We start from the raw sequence: 18782 nt of genomic DNA, 5'->3' as shown, positions 1-18782 counted from the left end.
GGGGACGATCCCTTAGGGGGCCGCGGGCTTGCCCAGGCCTACCCAGGATTCCCAAATCCCTCCTGGAGCGAAGGGCCCGGGACTCCCGGGCGGCTCAGGGAGCAGGCGGGGCCGGAGGCGGGGCGGCGGCAGGAAGGGGCCGGAGCGGCCTGGGCCCGGCGGAACCCGGCGGAGTCCGGTTGCCCTCGTCCAGGCACCGCGGGCCGCACGAGAACCCCGGGGAGCGGGGCGCCCCAGAGTGCACTTCGGGGCGCAGGAAGCAGACCCGCGCCAGGGGGTGAAAGAGGCGCCGGCAGAGTCGCGGGACCCTCCACAGGCAAGGGCGGGGCCTCCGCGGCGCCCCTCCCTCCCTCAATCCCGGCCCCGCCCCGCCCCCTCCCCGCGCGGGGCTGGGGTCCGCCTCCCTCCCCAGCCCGGGACCCAGCGTCGCGAGCTCCCCCCGGGGTGCCATGGCCTCGCGGCTCCTGCACCGGCTGCGGCACGCCCTGACCGGCGACGGCCCCGGGGAGGCAGCGGCCGGCCCCGAGGCCGAGCAGTTCCCGGAGAGCTCGGAACTGGAGGACGACGACGCCGAGGGCCTGTCGTCCCGCCTCAGCGGCACCCTGAGCTTCACCAGTGCCGAGGACGACGAGGACCAGGACGACGAGGACGACGAGGAGGCTGACCCCGACCTGCTGCCCGATGGTGACCGGGCGGCGGGAGAAGACGCAGGCGAGTGCGGGAGGATGGAGGCGGGAACCCTGGGGCTCGATTAGGCCTCCACTCCAGCCGCGTTCCAGAGCTGATCCAGCCGAAACGCAGACACTTCTCTTTAAGTGCCCCAGCCACCTCTTGGCTGTGTGACCTTGAGAGAGTCACAACACCTCTCTCAGCTAAGTTCCCTTGTGTCAAATAGGGGAAATCACTCCCATCCCGGGTTGTTTAGGGCATGATATGTACAGGGTCTGGGATACAAATGGTAGTAATGTGCTAGCAATGTTTTGGGGGTGGAGATATTTATTTAACATCTACTGTCTGCCGGGCAGGTGTTTGACACCAGGCCCCCTCTCTGGCCCTCCGTTTCCATTTATGTCAAATGAGGATAAATCCTTTGTCATTTGTTGGGAGGATGAATGAGGTCAGGGCATGTAATTTATGTGGAACCTGGCCCCAGGCACATCCTGTGCTCATGCAGAACGGAGTCCCCCACCTGATGGGCAGCGGGGTAGTCAGCTTCTGACACGGCAGTTGCAAGATTTCTGGAAGAAGTCCCGGAACACCCTGGTACCCCAGCGGCTGCTCTTTGAGGTGACCAGCGCCAACGTGGTCAAGGACCCGCCCTCCAAGTACGTGGTGAGTGAGGGTCCAGGAATCCCTGGGCTGTGAGTCTAGAAGTCTGGCTAAGAGAAAGTAGGGAAAACGCCAGCTTCCTGGGGGATCTGGCTGTGTAGTTATAAGTGGCTGCCCCATTTTACAGATGGGGAAACTGAAGCCAGAAAGGGGATGTAACTTGAGCAAATCCTCAGGCAAATGACTTAAAACTTTTTTGAGGGACTGTGGACCTATCCAGTCCTGGTTCTGAGACTAAGAACTAGTGTGCGTGTCCCCTGCTCCCTGGTTTTTGCAAGGAAGAATATTATCTGAGTCAGACTTGAGATCCAAGTTGCATTGGTTAGTGGTTAGAAAAATGGGTTTTGGATCCCAGTTACTACCAGTCGTTTGACTTTGGGTGAATTGTGAAACTTTGACGACCCTGTTTCCTCATCTGAACAAGGGGATAATGCCCAGAATTGTCGCAGAAATCAAATGAGACAGTGCATAGAAAGCCCTTAGCGTTGCACCTGGCATCGTGAAGTGCTCGATAAAATGGTAGTTCTATTATTATTACTTACCTTTGGGTTGAAAATGTCTGGCCTCTAGGGCCTGTTGTACCCTCTTTACAACCCAGGAAAGTCACTTCTCCAGCACCCACACCTGTACAGAATGTTTGTCCTGAGGACTGGATTTATGGGATGGGTAGGGTTGGGGTGAAGATCAGTGCGGTGGGGAGGCCCTGATTTCCTGGCTGTGGAAAGGAGAAACACATGGCGAATTCGGTGGTCCCGGTCCTGAAACCCAGCCTGACCTGGCTGGTCATGGCAGCAGCAACTCCCTGCCTCTCACTTCCCTCCTCTTCACCACCCTCCTCCATTTCTGACTCAGCAGGAAGGGGGCCTGGAGCCCTGTCCCACGTCTGGGCTTCTCCACCCCTCTCTGCAGCTCTTCGTGAAAAAAGGGCCACGCCCATGGGGCGACTGCTCCCATTTGAGCAGGGATTGACTCCGATGATCAGATCTTAAGTGGCGAAAGTCCTGGCTGGGGGTCATGCACAGGAAGGGGGCGCCAAGGATCAGTAGCAGCTGGGAGACAAGGAAGTATGCGGGCAACTCTGGGAAGAGAATGACAAGATAGAGCCAAGTTTGGCCTGGCCCAGGTCTGGGGAAACGAATCTTCTCTTTGATGGGGACCCTAAATCCTGCTTTAACATCTCCTGGGGGTTAAGAGCACAGGCTTTGGAATTAGGTCAGCCTGGGTTTGAGTCCCAGCTGGGCCATTTACCGGCTTAAGGGAGGTCGTTGAGCCCTTTGCCCCCTCTTGGGGCCTGCTTCCTGAGCTGTCAAACGGAGGTAAGGATGGCTTCAGGGCAGTGCTGTTGTGATGATAAAATAGTAGATGTGAAGAGCTAGGCACAGCACGTGGTGCAGGGTAGGCGCTCAGTTAATGGAGTGACTCTCATTACCTATCTCAGCGGGACAGTATAAGGATAAGATAATGGATGTAAAATGGGTTTTTGTCCAGAAATTACAAATGAAAATAAAAGCTAGATGAGCATAAGGGGTCACTATAGACCAGTGCTTCCTGAAATGTGTTCAGCAGAAAATTGGTTCCCTCCCTGGAATATCAATAACTGTTCTTTAAAAAAAAAAAAAAGTTTTTACAGTCAATATGCAATGTTTGGGGAATGCAGAATTGAACGAGAGTAAAATAAGTTTCTTTATTGTTAAACTTTTCAATCCTGAATATTAATGTACACTGTGAATCTTCAAGGGAAGGATAGAGCAGGCAAACCGAACTGACCAGGGGTGGCTAGGATATTGGCAGTGTCACAGAACAAATTCGAGAGAAGAATCTCGGTTTGGTGTTAGTATGCTTTCAACATCGAACGCTTGCTACTCCCCCCTTTAGACCTGTTAGCTCAGCATGATTACAGATTAATCTATATTTGGGTTCTCGGACCTGGGGGGAAGCTTAGTGGTCATCTTGTTCAGTGTCTCCCAAACCTCCAGCACCCTCACAATTCTTGTCCTATCTAAATGCTAACTTGTACCATTCTGTGCTTCACGTTTCTCTTCAAATAAACCTATTTTTTAAAAATAAGTTTAAAAGAAACTTTATAGCACAACTGTATATGGAAAGGCTCACTTGCCATAAAGAAAAGATAACCGTAAAAATAAAAGCAGTGAGAGTGTCATTAAGCCCTGCCTGGATGCTGCTGCCTGAAGAAGGCCCCGACCTGAGAGTCTCTTTCTGGCTCTTTTCTAAAAATGGAGATGAAAAGGGCTTTTTTAAACCAAACTGAGAGCTTCTCAATGTGCAGTCAGAAAGGTTCACAGAGCATTAGTGGGGGCATCGCCTCCTGCCTCTGATTCAGTGTTATTTACTCCAGTACATACCCCCTAAACCAGCCAGGTACCAACGTTTGCACACGTCCCACACCTAAGTAACCAGTGAGCTGGGCCAGCGCTCCAGTCACTAGAGTCGGAAGCGGACCCAAGAAGGGGACTGCCCTGCCTGACATCACATAGTGAGGGAGCACCTGACCTGAGGTTAGAACTTGGGTCCCAGTGCACTTTTCACACTGGTCGCTACTGGGGCTGTCTGAAGACCTGTGTTCTGGGTCTGGATTGGAATAACCTGGCCAGGGATGTGGGGCTGTGTATCCAGAGTGGAACGAAGCTCCAAGCTGATCCTAAAGGCTGGCTCTAGAGGCCCAAGAGATGGGCCTGGGTTTCGGCCCTCGGCTGGTTTTCCAGAGGGGCTGTTGGAAGAGCTCACTGCCCTATGTGAAGGGAGTACTCCCTAGGAGGGGCAGAGGGGGCGGCTGGACCAGGCGCTGAAGCTCATCTCTGTCTTTTTCTCCCCATGCTGCCTTGGGCCTGGGTCATTTCAGATGAGCCTCAGGTAAGATGAGACTGGGCTCCCCAGCAGCCTCGGGGGTGAAGGGAAGAGGTGGGGGAAGAGAGCTGGAAGTGAGAGGGAAGGGTCCCGGGGACACCTTGCACCTGCCCTGACCCCCACCCTCCCCCGCAGCTCTACACCCTCGCCGTGATGGGCCCGGGGCCACCGGGTCGCCAGCCAGCCCAGATCTCCCGCCGATACTCGGACTTTGAGCGGTTGCACCGAAACCTGCAGCGGCAGTTCCGGGGCCCCATGGCTGCCATCTCCTTCCCCCGCAAGCGCCTGCGCCGGAACTTTACCGCAGAGACCATCGCCCGCCGCAGCCGGGCCTTCGAGCAGTTTTTGGGCCACCTCCAGGCAGTCCCTGAGCTGCGCCAGGCCCCGGACCTGCAAGACTTCTTTGTGCTGCCGGAGCTGCGGCGGGCGCAGAGCCTCACCTGCACTGGCCTCTACCGCGAGGCCCTGGCGCTCTGGGCCAACGCCTGGCAGCTGCAGGCCCAGCTGGGTGTCCCCTCAGGCCCAGACCGCCCTCTGCTGACCCTGGCGGGGCTGGCTGTGTGCCACCAGGAGCTGGAGGACCCTGGGGAGGCCCGGGCATGCTGTGAGAAGGCCCTACAGCTGCTGGGGGACAAGAGCCCTCACCCTTTTCTGGCACCCCTTCTGGAGGCCCACGTGCGGCTCTCCTGGCGCCTGGGCCTGGACAAACACCAATCAGAGGCCCGGCTCCAGGCCCTGCAAGAGGCAGGCCTGACGCCCACGCCACCCCCCAGTCTCAAAGAACTACTCATCAAGGAGGTGCTGGACTAACCACACCTAGACTTAAGGCCACTGTGGGGAGAGGCTCTGCCCCAGGATGGGAAGTGGGGTAGGGGCGGATGAGGACACGGACAGCAGTTGGGAGGTGACCAGGGGTGCTGGGAACCCCTAGAAGTTCCACAAAGGATTTGTAGCAGACTGAAGAAATGTGCTGCTTCTGTTGAGCTGGGCTCAGGACAGGCTTTGGCTAGGACGGTGCAGGGAGAAAGTCTGGTGCAGCCTCTCAAGCTTATGAATTCTGGGGGCTGTGCCCCAGGTCAGGGTCAACGGTCCCTTTTCCTTGGGCCTCCGAGCCAGCCTGGCTAAGGGCCAGGAAGTCTGGCCCAGGAGTCCTGGGGTTGATGGCTGGAGGGAGGGCTGCAGTTCCGGCCAAGGGGGATTAAAAGCCGGCAGCTCCACTGGTAGAAGTCTCTTTATTCCATGTTCAGGACCAAAGGCCCAGCCCTGGATGGTAACTCCTGCCTCAGGAGTCGGGGGAGAAGGGAGATCCTTGAAGCCCCAGACCAAGCTGGTACCTCTGGCTACAGCTTTGAGTCCCGGGGCTTCACTCGGATCACGCCCTCCTGGGCACAGGACATAGCCAGGACCCCGTCCCGACGCCACAGCCGCCCATGAACTAGGCCCCGGGAGCCACCTGCGAAGATAAGGGAGAGAACTGTTTCCTTCCACCCAGCCAAATGCCCTCCTTGAAAAACGTACAACTCAGGTTGGGCCACCCCATGCCAGGGCACGCGCAGTGTTGTGGTCACTCCCAATCTCCAGGCACCCTTTGAAGAGCCTATTATGGTTGGTCATCAGGGGTAACTCCTCCCACGGGAATCCCACTTGATGGTTTAAAAGCACTTCCACATATCTGCTGGCTTCCTCAAAAAAATCCCAAGGGAATACGTTCTGAGAACAGTCTGGTTCAGTAGCTCAGCTAACCAGATCTGCCCCACTTCTGGCCACCTGTGTGAGGAAACCCATCAGTTCCCCCTTTTTTTTTTTTGCGGTACGCGGGCCTCTCACTGCTGTGGCCTCTCCCGTTGCGGAGCACAGGCTCTGGACGCGCAGGCTCAGCGGCCATGGCTTACGGGCCCAGCCACTCTGCGGCATGTGGGATCTTCCCAGACCGGGGCGCGAACCCGTGTCCCTTGCATCGGCAGGCGGACTCCCACCACTGCGCTACCAGGGAAGCCCCCATCAGTTCCCTTTATAATAAATCAAACCAGGCCCTCCAGGCTGGTAATTCATTCAAACAAACAAACCAACAACAACAAAAAAAACCCACCTCCATCCCCACAGGGACAAAGGGGCTCGGAGGACAGGACGTGGAGCCGTGAGGCCTGGCCACCCCCCTCCCCACGTGGAGATTCTCCCTTGCTAGCCCAGGGCCTTAGTCTGATTATTTAGGAAGGGAACTGCTGGTTTCTCTTATATGCAGAACAGCTCACTTAGGCCTTGTCCCATGTTCCAGATGATGCCAGTCAAATCCAGAGAGGCTCAGGAACTTGGCCTTAAGGCTCAGGCCAAACATGAACCCAAGAGTCCTAACTTCAGGTGGCGGCTCCTTTACTGTGATGCTGTCGGTGCTTGAGAGCCCCCCTTCCCTGAGTATAAGAAGTCCCTCCAGTTTTGTCCCTGGTTCACAAAGCAAGGCTTTTCTTTGTTTGAAATGCACTTCCTTGGAAAGGAACCCAGGGCTCTGAGACTAGGCACTGATGAACGAGTCTGGGTTTCTCTCAACACTATAAGGAGTATCCAAGCAGTGGGGCCCTTAGAGAATGCCGAGTGCCCTGACCCTCAACCAGGTTAATTGTCAGAATCACTTAGGGAGCTTTTTTCTTTTTTTAATTTTTTGGCTGCGCCGTGCAGCATGTGGGATCTTAGTTCCCCGACCAGGGATCAAACCTGTGCCCCTTGCAGTGAAAGCACGGAGTCTTAACCACTGGACCGCCAGGGAAGTCCTGGGAGCTTCTTAAAAATAGTTTCCTGGATCTCATCCAAGATCTGCAGAGTCAGAATCTTAGGGATGGAATCTGAGAATGTTCTGAAAAAGCTCCCCCAAGTGGTGGTCTGATGGGCCACCAGCTTTGGATACCTCTGTTTTAATGCAACCCTATTTGTTGAGATGGGGAAACGCTCAGAGAGGAGATGGGACTTGCCCAAGATCACACAGGTAATCTGAAGTGGTTCTGGGACTAGAACTGAGTCTCTGAGATAAACTGAATCATATTGCCAGCATGTTACAGAAATTAAGAGCTGAGCAGGTGTCCCATCCTCAGGCCTCACCCTGTCATTTTGAAGACAAGGATACCACAGCCTAGGGAAGCAGAAGAGGAAGTGAGTGGTCTGTGTGGTGCTCCATAGAAAGTGAGTGGCGGACAGCATCACCCAAGAAGGCAGGCTCCCTGCCCTCCCAGGGTCAGCACCCTCATCCCCCATGGTCCCACACTCACCAGCCCAGGGGCTCTCACACTCATAGAGCATCCAGTGGTCAGCTCGGAAAGGGGCGTGGAACCACATGGAGTGATCCAAGGAGACCATGAAGTGCACCTTGTGCTGCAACTGGTGGGGCAGCAGTGCTGTGCCCAGGAAGGCATAGTCCGAGATGTAGGCTGCCACGCAGCAGTGCATCTTCATGTCGCCCTCCCCTGCAACAGATTCCGGCCCCATCAGCCCTGGGCTCCTGGGCTTTACAGCTCAGGACCTGCAGGGAGGTAGGGAGAAAGGGGCTGCCGTGCATAGGTGTGCAGACTGTTCACTGCCCAAGGGCACCTGGCCCAAGGTGTGTGTGTGTGATGGGCGATAAGGGAGACAGGGATGGGAGGGGAGCAGGTGCAGGTGAGGACTGAAATCCAATCTTCAGTCCCCAAGTCTCCCACCGTGGACCCCCGAGGTGTCTTCTTCCAGTTTGCACAAAGACATCTGATGCTTAGCAGGGGACCTGGGGAAGAATCTTGGCAAGGTGCCTTGCCTTCCCCAGAAAGGACCAACATTAGGATTACAGTCACCTGCCCGTTCTCCCCATACAAAGGGCTGAGCCAACCTCCCCATCATGCAGATAAGTAAACAGGCCCAGAGTGGGGAAGTAACATGCCCAAGGCCACAAAGGGCAAATGAGGTACAGGTCTAGGCCCCCGGAGAGCGTTCCCTTTCAGGCCATGGGGTCCTCTTACCAATGTAGCCCCGGGCTCGCACCCAGAACATCTGTTTGGGCTCCATGCTCTGCAGCTGGCTCAGAGTGGGTAGGTTTACCAGCTTGATCTCAATGGGCACCTCCCGGGCAGCAATTCGGTTCAGCCCCACTCGGTACTTCTCTTGGAGGTTAGGGTCCCTGAAAGTAAAGGGGAGAGGGATGGGGAGACCCAGGAAGATGGGGAGCCTGTCCTCTGAGCCGCCTCTTCTGACCCCCCTCATTCCTCCACAGGGACTCCTGACTTATCCCCAAAGCTCCCCTCCCCTCTGGCAGGCAAGATAGGATAGATTTGCATCCTTTCTTTGCCACTTATGAGTCCTCTGGCCTGGTGCAAGTTAGTCATTGCTCAGCCTTTTTCCCATCAGCAAAATGTGGATAATGACAGTCACCTACCTCATAGTAAGTACTGTGGAGGAGACAAGATAAGGCATATGAAGCCAACACATCATCTAGTCATGCGGTGTACCCTGTGACAGGCCCTGTTCCAGGCACTTCACACACATGAACTCACCCGTCAACACCTCTGTGAGATCCATGCTGTTCTCACTGCCATCTGATAAGTGAAGCAAGCACAGAGGGTGCAGGTAGCCTGCTCAGGAGGTGGAGGGGCGTGGGATTCGGACCCAGCCAGTCTGGCTCCTCGGTTCACACTCTTAACCACTTCTCTATTCTAACACTCAGGAAACAGGCTGCCCTACTTGGACTGACTTACCTAACCCTGAGCAACTGGGGACGCTGTGTTCCAGGGAGAGGAGCCCATTTCCAGGGAAGCCCCTTTGCCACAGTAAGGACACCCCTTGTGCCCCTAGGCTCTTCCTCGGTATTTCTGTTTCCATCCCTATCCTTTCGAGCCCTGTCTGACAGAACCTTCTGTGATGATAGTATGGTCTGTGGCTGCACTGTCCGCTGTGGTAGCTAGCCACGAGCCACATGTAGCTGTTGAGGGCTTGAAATGTGGCCAGTGTGACCGAGGACCAGAGCTGAATTATTTCTATTTAATATTAATTAACTTAATACAGCCACCTGTGGTTAGCGGCTTCCTTATGGGACACACAGCTCTAGATTCAGGGACCTTTAAGAACAATGTCCTCCTTTCATTTCTCAAACATTTTGGAGCTCTGACCGCATACCAGGCTCCGTGCTTATTCCTCTCTGTCAAGAGTGATGTAACTACAATTTACTGAGCACTCGCTGAGGGCCTTGTTATCTTGTGTAATCCTCACAGCAGCCTTATAAGGTAGAAATTCTGATTGGCACCATTTTACAACTGAGGACACAGGCACACAGTGGAAAAGCAACTTGCCAAACTCACACAGCTGGCAGGGGCAGAGTCTAGATTTGAACCCAGGCTTTTCCCAGGTGCAGATGCACGTCTGTTCCATCACACCGGGCTGACAGCCCCGACTGCTGCACAAGGCGGCGGGGCTCTCCTTACGACAGAGCTGTGAAGTCTGCAGGGCAAAAGCAGCCATTCCCATTTTTTAGATGAAGCAGTGCTCTGAGAGGCTGGCGAGTCGAGCAAAGCAACACAGCAGGTGGGAAGTGGAGCACTGGCCCCAATCTATACCCGAGCAGGACCCTGTGGATACCTCTGTCAAGTTTATGATTAACCTCCTTATCTGAACCTTTATTCCTTTTATTGTTCAAAACCTGTTCTCCTCAAGATTGAGGAGGGGAACTGTAACAGAGCAGGACCCTATGGGGCCTTCCTGGGACAGGCCCTTCCCCCATATCCTCTGCTTTACTCTCTGAAGTACCTAGATAACAGCATATGCTGCACATCTCCTGAGTTGTTTTACAGATGCTAACCACACCCCCCCAGCCAAATAAAGATGTTAACTACTTGATGACCATGAGCACATAGCCCCAGGCCTCCTGGAGCTTAAGGACTAACAATGTTAACTGCCCTCTTACCTCACCATCAGCCAATCAGAGAATTGTGCATGAGCTGATCACCTACCCTGCGACCCTCCTCCTTTACCTGGCTTTTAAAAATGCTTTGCCAAAACCCTTCAGGAGGGACTTCCCTGGTGGTGCAGTGGTTAAGAATCCATCTGCCAGTGCAGGGGACATGGGTTTGATCCCTGGTCTGGGAAGATCCCACATGCTGCGGAGCAACTAGGCCCGTGTGCCATAACCACTGAGCCTGCGCTCTAGAGCCCTTCAGGGAGCTCGGGGTTTTTTAGAGCATAAGCCTCTCCTTGCATGGCCTTGGAATAAACCTTTCTCTGCTCCAAACTCCGATGTTTCGGTTGGTTTGGCCTCACTGTGCAAGTTGGGCACATGGACTTGCCATAACAAATCCACGTGACTTGTCCTGTGTCAGGACCCAGAGCTCTTTCCACTGCCCCAGCATTTTTCCAACTTTATTAGCTGTGATTCAAGTAAGAAACCTATTTTACCAGGTGACATTCAAAATACTTAACATGCACTAAGGCAAAGGCAGCAGGGCCACAGCTCTGCAGCAGGACCCTCACCCCTGGCAGGCATTAACTCCTAGGCTGCTGGGTCATGGGTGACCCTGGAAGAGAAGGGGGACCACTCAGGGACTGGGGAGGTATTTACCAACAGTTATAGAAGTATTTAAACAGTAGGAAAGCTGTAACAGTACCTGAACTAGCTGAATAGGAAGCCCTGCATTTCACACCATGATCCAACACCCACCCATGGGCACACATGCTCTCACACACAACTGAAACTAATGTTTCACAAAAGGATGCCTACCCTTACTACAGGCAATACAGTCTAGTATCTTCTTTTCTAGTCCAGCTTCCCCGTGCCCCGCCCCCACCCCGGCCATGCCTCATGGCTCGTGGGATCTTAGTTCCCCAACCAGGGATCGAACCCGTGCCCGCTGCAGTAGAAGCACTGGACTGCCAGGGAATGCCCTAGTCCAGCTTTTTAAAATGCTGGCCGAGATCAACTAAAGGACTCCATGGCCTGCTAACAGGTGGCGACTGCAGTTTGAACACTGTCCTGGGACCTTGAGGTCTCTCACCTTAAATACTGGTTAATGAGGGCCTCGTGGCCAAGCAGCTCTTCCGGCGGGGGCACGGTAGGCATGGAGAACTGGTGCTGCACAGGGCTGGGCTGGGCCTTCTGGAAGGAGGCCTGGCAGATGAAGATGGGCCTGCCGTGTTGCACAGCCTTCACGGAGCGCACGGAGAAGCTCACCCCTGTTCGCGTCCGTTCCACCTGGTACAGCACCGGCACCTTCGGGTCCCCTGCAGCAGGCAAAGGGCACACAGCACACGGTGAGCCCAACTGAGCCCTGTAGGCCCTCTCACCATCACCATGGCTGGACAGGCCCCTCTGTTGCTTGTTCTCCATTCCTTTTCTGCTTGGTAGCTACTGACTGAGGCCTGATGAAGCCCAGGTACTGGGGAGAGAACCCTAGACCCTGTCATTGGGATGCTCCCCGTGCAGGTGGAGATCCACTCCGTCAATAGCACAGGACAGAAGGGACACTGCCAGATTCCCTGCATTCAAAGTCCGGCTCTGACACTCACCAGCTGTGTGACCTTGGGAAAGTCACTTAACCTCTGAGCAGTTAACGCATCTGTGAAATGGGGATCATCATAAGTGTTCACACCTCTCAGGATTTTAATGAGGATTAAATTAGTTCAGAGTCGTAAAGTATTCAGAATAATATCTGGCACGTAGTAAGTGCTATGTGTTTGTTCAATAAAATACTCTCAGCTTTTGTCTTGTTCCTTCTGTGACTGGGATCTTGTCATGAACCCGGTACCATTCTTCTAGATCAGGGGTCAGCAAATCTGGCCTGCTGCCTGTTTTGTTTTTCTTTTCTTTCTTTCTTTCTTTCTTTTTTTTTTTTTTTTTTTTTGAGAACAAGCAAAGGTTATTTATTCAGAGTTTAGTGCATCAAGGGAGTCAGCCATAATCACTTCCGCTTGCAGAGACTCAAAGGAACATGGAGGAGCGGGAAAGCTTTATAGTGAAAAAAAAGGTTTCAGGTATGCCCTGCCTGGAGGCTGCTGGCATGGTGATAGGCAGGCTAACTAGAAGCAGGGCAGCCTATGTAACTGGTGATGTTTGGCTTTCCCCAGTTAGTCCTAAGTTGGAAGCAGGGGCAAAAATTAGAGAAGCTCTCAGTTATTCATCAAGTCCTGGCCATTAGGGGCTGATCATTACAGGGACTATGGTTTGGCTTCCTGGACTGGCTGCTAGAAATGGTGGTCTGACTTCCTCCAAGCCTGACTTGTAGATAGTAGGTTGGCTTCCTGTGCTAGTTGCTACCAGCTGTGGCTCAGAGTTCTCTTTTTATATATGGTTTGGCCACTGTCTGATATTCATTCTCCCAGGAAAAGCCTGCTGTCAGTCCCTTCATCCCTAATGCAAATGGAAGTCAACCTGACCCTTCTCCTTCGCTATCTGTGCTCACAAGACGGGATGGGAGACACTGGCCCCAGCGTGAGGACTATTAACCCTCAATGAACAGGTCAGGGAGGGTTTTTAGAGAGAGTTTTCCTGGTGTCCCTGAAGTCCTTTAGTCTGAGTCAGACCGACCTTGGAGAACCATGACATGTAGGTGGTAAGATGTCTTGGGGATGATTTTCAACTTTGAGATGAAAGAAGCAGGTCTAGAGAAGCATTGCTTCCTCCACCCCATCCAAATGGGGAGCCTGCCAGGCACTGGGGGCTCATTCAACAGCAATAAACACGCCTATGAAGCCCTGAAGCCCAGCGGGTTTGCTCAGGTCTGTTAGCCAGCAATGCCAAAGGGACATTTTTAATCAGAATGGGGGCTCCTCAAGGCCAAAGGCCTTTGAGAAGGGCTTCCCAAGAGTCCAGAAACGAGACAGCTACATAAGCAGTCTGATTTCAGGGGCTGGGAAGGAGGCCTCCCTTCCCTATCAACGAACTATTAAAAAAAAAAAAAAAAGCTGTCATCCAATCCTTGGGCTGCAGCTAAAATTCAGTATTTTCAGTTACTAGTGATTTACCTTTCAGTGTGAATGAGTTCCAGACCTGTTTTTTAAAATTTGTATTGGAACAGAGCTGGTAGGCTCTGCAGTATATTGAAGGAAGCGAGATAACAGTTATGGAGTGAGTGCATTTGTTATGTGGACCTGAAACAGACAGCCAGATACTTCTCCAGCAAAGATGGGTTTCTTCAGGATCAGCAGAGCAATGCAATTCAGGGTCTGCAACCACAGTGAGCCACATGCAAGTCCCCGTCCAGCAAGAGGAGAATGCTTTTATAGAGGGGAAAAGGGAGGGCTATAGTATAGTGCAGTTGGGAGGGCCCTAGTAAACAAAGAGCCCATGGCTTTTCATTGGTTGAGTCCTTGCCAGAAAGGAGTCTTTTTCCTGTCAGGCTCTGCTGTTGTTACAGGGCATGAGCGCTCCCCCCTCTGGTCTCCCAACTCTACTTAATGGAGGTTTCTGTTTATGAATTTTTTTATTGTTGCTAAGGTATCTTTTCTCATGTTGGTCTCACATGAACTAGGCAAAGTGGGTCTTATCACCATTGTATAGATAGGGAAACTGATGCCGTAGTAAATAACATTTTTTGGAATATGACCAAGCCCATTTGTTTACATACTATCTGCTATTGCTTTTGCCCACAAAACCTAAAATATTTACTCTGCCTTTACAGAATAATGTTTTTTGACTCCTGCTCAAGATTCTCCATGCTTTAAACCTATACCAAGTCAGAAAACACCTGTATTACATTCTTCTACCTATCTAGAGAAATACTTTTTTTCTTAATTTTATTTTTGGCTGAGTTGGGTCTTCGTTGCTGCGCGTGGGCTTTCTCTAGTTGCGGCGAGCAGGGGCCACTCTTCATTGTGGTGCACAGGCTTCTCATTGTGGTGGCTTCTCTTGTTGTCGAGCACAGGCTCTAGGCGCGCAGGCTTCAGTAGTTGTGGCTCGCGGGCTCTAGAGTTCTGGCTCAGTAGTTGTGGCACATGGACTTAGTTGCTCCGCGGCATGTGGGATCTTCCCGGACCAGGGCTCGAACCCACGTCCCCTGCATTGGCAGGCGGACTCTCAACCACTGCGCCACCAGGGAAGCCCTGAGAAATACTTTTTTTAATCAAAAAACAAACAAACAAAAAACCCAAACTGACTAACATTCTATATTGGGCTTTTAGAAAGAGAATGGATGTGATAAATGGCCAAGGACCAACACCTCCACCTCCCAGTATCTTTTAATTAAAAATATCATTAGCAACATTGTAAAGCAACTATACTCCAAAAAAAAAATTAAAAAATATATCTATATATCATTGGAGCACCATCATTGTTTATAAATCTTGATGTACCTGGTAGAGTGTCACATCACAAACTAATAAGAGAGCTTCCCTTTTTGCCTTGCTGCCAGGAAGCTCGGAACTAACTTTTGTATAAAACTGCAATGACATGCCTTAGCCTAGTATTTTGACACAATTATTTTCCCCAAATCCCGTTACTACTAGCCTCCTGGCCCTTGACTTTTATTTATTATTACTTTTGAAAATTTTGTCCCAGGGAATTCCCTGGCGGTCCGGTGGTTAGGACACCACGCTTTCACTGCTGAGGGCACGAGTTCAATCCCTGGTCTGGGAACTAAGATCCCACAAGCTGTGCGGCCCGACCAAAAAATAAAAAAATTAAAAACTTAATATCCTTCTTAAAATAATTTTTTTGCCCCAAATGTTTTATTTTTTCCCATACTTAATTTTTTTGCAGACTATATTCCATTATAGGTTATTACAATATACTGAATATAATTCTCTGTGGTACACAGTAAATCCTTGTTGCTTATCTATTTTATGTATAGTAGTTTGTATCTGTTAATCCCATACTCCTAATCTGCCTTGACTTTTATTTTATTTTAAAAATTAATTAACTGGGGTTCCCTGGTGGCGCAGTGGTTGAGAGTCCGCCTGCCGATGCAGGGAACACGGGTTCGTGCCCCGGTCCGGGAAGATCCCACATGTCGCGGAGCGGTTGGGCCCGTGAGCCATGGCCGCTGAGCCTGCGCGTCCGGAGCCTGTGCTCCACAACGGGAGAGACCACAACAGTGAGAGGCCCGCGTACTGCAAAAAAAAAAAAAAAAAATTAATTACCTGATTTATTTTTGGCCGCACCACACGGCTTGCGGGATCTTTGTTCCCCGACCAGGGATCGAACCCAGGCCCTCAGCAGTGAAAGCATGGAGTCCTAACCATTGGACCGCCAGGGAATTGTGACTTTTATTTTAATAGTTCTATAATAACTGCCAATTATTTTAAGCTGTCTTGTAGCCTTTCAAGAAGCAGATAGGGACACAAATAATTGGTGATTATTAGTGTTGGCACTCCCGGAGCACAGGCTCCCGGCGCGCAGGCTCAGCAGCCATGGCTCACGGGCCCAGCCGTTCCGCGGCATGTGGAGTCCTCCCGGACCAGGGCACAAACCCGCGTTCCCTGCATCGGCAGGCGGACTCTCAACCACTGCGCCACCAGGGAAGCCCTATGGGAGCTTCTTACATAACCTCTTTGGGTCCAAGGTTCCTTATACATAGAATAGTGGCAGGAATGCTGTTTACTTAAAAGGATTAAACAAGATAATGTACATAGCTGCGCACTGTAACATGCAAATTTTAATTATTCCCATAAGTTCATCATCAAAAAGTAATGATAATTACCATTTATGGAAAACCCACATCATGCCAGGCCCTGCACTAGATACTTTACCTGCAAAGACTAAGAATTCTTTTCAGAAACCAGATGATGAAACTGATTCAGAGAGATCAGGTAATGCCCCCACCCCCCCAAAAACGAAACAAAACTGTCTCACTGGGCTAGAAGGATTACAATATCAAAAGGCCAGCACTTTTGGAGTTTACAACCAAATTGAGGGAACAAAGGGCGCATCTGCACCCAGCTAGCATCAAAGTTGAGAACGGGGCTCACCCCAAGGTCAGTATTCAAATGCTTTATAGAAATGACTGTCACGGAAGTAAAGGAAGTAAAAGGATGGGGAGTGAGGGGCATGGGAACGTAGTACGAAAAGGTGTATTTACTATTAACTATTTTATACTTGTAAAATGAAGGAGGAAACCCATTGTCTTTTTTAATACAGATCACATATAAAGTTTCATAAATTATTCTCAGCTGATGGGACCATGCAGAAGACAGAGACTCTTAAAATTGGGAGCATCTGCCTAGGAGTGATATTTTTATGTTTCTCAAAAGGGAGCATGGGTTTTAAAAGATTACCCTCTCCTTCATTTGATCCCAGAGCTGTAAGCAGCTACAGGGATCTCGCTTGGCCCCACCCCTTTTGCATTTTTCAGGTGGGATGAAGGAGGGGTCGGGGAGGGTGGTTATATCTCACTCAAGGTCGCCTGGTGAATCAATGGCAAAGCTCCGACTAGACCCAAGGTCTCTTGTTTCCCAGGCTGGTCTCTTCTCCAAGTTAAGCTGACTGCCTCAAACTCCCAGCAGAGGTTTCAGCACCCCTCTGAGGATCCAGCACAGGACTGGCACCAGAAGGTGTATGAAGAATAAAGAACAAAAGACCCACTGGGAACAGTTAAGCACCAAAGTCTTGTGCCACTGTGGGCCAGAAAACAAGTACCCAGTATCTCAGCAGGTATGGGGTCTAAGGCTCTTCCTGGCCCCAGGCCTTCTTCCTCTTTAGGCTTCCCTAAGGGCGATCAATTAACCCTCTCCCTCCCCCCTCCCTTCCCTCCCCTCCCCCCTCTACCTCTCTCCCTCTTTCTCCTCAGTCTGCTCCCCAAGGCCAGAAAGAAGTGGCTGCTGGGCCACCAGTGCTGGGGTGGGTTAAGGGAGGGGTTGGTTTACCTTTCCGAACAAAGTAACAGTGCAGGGAATGCACGTGGACATCTTCAGTCACAGACTTGGCCGCAGCCACCAAAGCCTGGCCCACGATCTGACCCCCAAACAGCCGCTGGTTTGAGGGTACCCAGTAATGCCTTCCTCTGTGGGGAGAGGGGAAAAACAGGAAAGACTTGGGTGCTGGGCCATATCCCACAATCTTCAATGAGCCTCTAGTGCAGGATCTCTTAACCTGATTGGGGTTTGGGATGCTTTGAGAATCTGGTGAAAGCCTTTCCCCAGGCAAATATCCTAACACCACTCTACCTACAACTTCAAGGCCTTAAGGATGCCCCAAACTTCTGTGGATTTCAGTCAAGGATAATGAACCAATCCCCATATTTTATACTATGAGAACAGGGATCAGAGAGGGAAACTGACTTGAGCAAGGTCACACACACACACACAGCTCAACCATTGCCATCCTGAGCAGTATCTGGGTCTTCTGAGCCCAAGTCCAGTGTTTCTTCCATTGCCCATACCAGGGTAAGGCATAAGCCTCTCAAGCCCTTGAGTAGACCAAGATGAACCCCACAAACTGTGGGGGGGACTGCATTAAGGTCTGCCACTTACACCCTTCAACTTGACAGCCCAGTTCTTAAAAGAACTAGATTTAGAGCTTGAAGGGCCCTCAGACTTCAAGTCTAACCGCTTCAGTGCACAGATGAGGAAACAGGCCCCAGAGGTGAAAAGTCTTGCCCATTGCATGAGCCCAGTGGAGGATTAAGAATTTAGGTCTCCAGCTTCCCACTGCCCAGCCCAGCTTTTTTCATATAATGCATTGCAAATAGCCCTCCAGGGAGTTATTTGTAATTGGTTTAAGTGGGGCTAAGTTAATACCTAAGATAGCTTCCAATAAGCCAGGAGGAGCCTTGGAAGCCCAAACTATTAAATCCCCAGTTACAGTCAAGAATTTAAGCGGCATCAGGAAGGAAACTGGCTCAGGCCTCAGAATGAATAAAGAGCTACCAGACCCCACCTAGTGGTGGTGGGGATGCGGAATGTAAGAGGAAATTATAGTGAATATGCAGGAGCTGCAGATAAGTTTGTGCCCTTGGACAAATCACTGCCCTTTCTGGACTGGCTCTCCCTGGGACATGATTCCTCAGGGGAGGCTGCTGAGAAGGATACTTTGGGTCACCACTTTTTGCCTAGATTGCCAGGACCTCCCAGGGGTGGGAATGCACAGACCCCCGCGTCGAGGAGGAAGCCGGGGCAGCTTTGTCAGGCACAAGTTCCCTCCCAATCGCAGCACAGGCATCTCGCGCAGAGCCCATCCTCGTCCAGGGGGGTACAAGCAGGGGCAATGGGGTGGCAGCAGGCAAGATCAGGAGCCTCTGACCCAATGCGTGGGTGCGGGCCCGATGCGGCCGGCTACCTGAAGAGATCCTCGTCCAGCAGCTCGAGGTTGAGCACGCTGGTGACCAGGACGCTGCGGAGGTCCCTGGGTGGATCGCCGCCGCCCTGTTCGTCCTCTAGGGCCTGCGGGGACGACATGTAGCCCACTTGCTGCCGGCCCGGGACCCTGCGCTCGGGGGAACACGCGGAGACCTGGACAGAACGCGCAGCCTCCAGCAGAAGCTAAGTAACCGGAAGTCCCCCTCAAGCCCTGAGAAAGTGGGATGCAGGTTATGATTGGTCGGTGATCCTGTCAGTCTTCGGGTGAGTGTGCCCAGCTGCTCTCTAGCGATTGGAGAAAATGAGTGCCAGTCCGGGAAACCCGTGTGTGATTGGATGTGACAGTAAGGGGGCGGAGCCCC

The 18782-nt window shown here is 52.1% G+C and overlaps 2 protein-coding genes across 2 annotated transcripts; one reads left to right on the top strand and one right to left on the bottom strand.

Annotated features, from left to right (window-relative positions):
* The first annotated feature begins 364 nt into the window (after positions 1-364).
* Positions 365-5411, top strand: SNX21 (sorting nexin family member 21). The gene is made up of 3 exons (XM_060125012.1): positions 365-711; positions 1154-1332; positions 4330-5411. The coding sequence occupies exons 1-3, from the start codon at positions 450-452 to the stop codon at positions 5002-5004; spliced, it is 1116 nt and encodes a 371-aa protein (XP_059980995.1). The 5' UTR covers positions 365-449; the 3' UTR covers positions 5005-5411.
* ACOT8 (acyl-CoA thioesterase 8) lies at positions 5408-18617 on the bottom strand. The gene is made up of 6 exons (XM_060125013.1): positions 18401-18617; positions 16990-17126; positions 11190-11415; positions 8172-8329; positions 7452-7646; positions 5408-5647 (listed from the first exon to the last, which is right to left on the bottom strand). Exons 1-6 carry the CDS (start codon positions 18517-18519, stop codon positions 5535-5537), a joined length of 948 nt encoding a protein of 315 aa, XP_059980996.1. The 5' UTR covers positions 18520-18617; the 3' UTR covers positions 5408-5534.
* Positions 18618-18782: the final 165 nt, after the last annotated feature.

This window comes from Lagenorhynchus albirostris, chromosome 15 (assembly GCF_949774975.1).
Source record: "Lagenorhynchus albirostris chromosome 15, mLagAlb1.1, whole genome shotgun sequence".
In the NCBI taxonomy this organism is placed as follows: domain Eukaryota; kingdom Metazoa; phylum Chordata; class Mammalia; order Artiodactyla; family Delphinidae; genus Lagenorhynchus; species Lagenorhynchus albirostris.
This window is presented reverse-complemented; position numbering and strand designations above follow the sequence as displayed.

Bases quoted from the DNA above. Each gene is read 5' to 3' on its own strand.
- SNX21 (XM_060125012.1), top strand. From the start codon at position 450: ATGGCCTCGCGGCTCCTGCACCGGCTGCGGCACGCCCTGACCGGCGAC. The intron at 712-1,153 runs GCGAGTGCGGGA...ACCTGGCCCCAG, and splicing joins GGCGGCGGGAGAAGACGCAG to GCACATCCTGTGCTCATGCA. The intron at 1,333-4,329 runs GTGAGTGAGGGT...CCTCCCCCGCAG, and splicing joins ACCCGCCCTCCAAGTACGTG to CTCTACACCCTCGCCGTGAT.
- ACOT8 (XM_060125013.1), bottom strand. From the start codon at position 18,519: ATGTCGTCCCCGCAGGCCCTAGAGGACGAACAGGGCGGCGGCGATCCA. The intron at 11,416-16,989 runs GTAAACCAACCC...TGCCTGCTGCAG, and splicing joins CTGTTACTTTGTTCGGAAAG to GGGACCCGAAGGTGCCGGTG. The intron at 5,648-7,451 runs GTGAGTGTGGGA...TTATCTTCGCAG, and splicing joins GTGTGAGAGCCCCTGGGCTG to GTGGCTCCCGGGGCCTAGTT.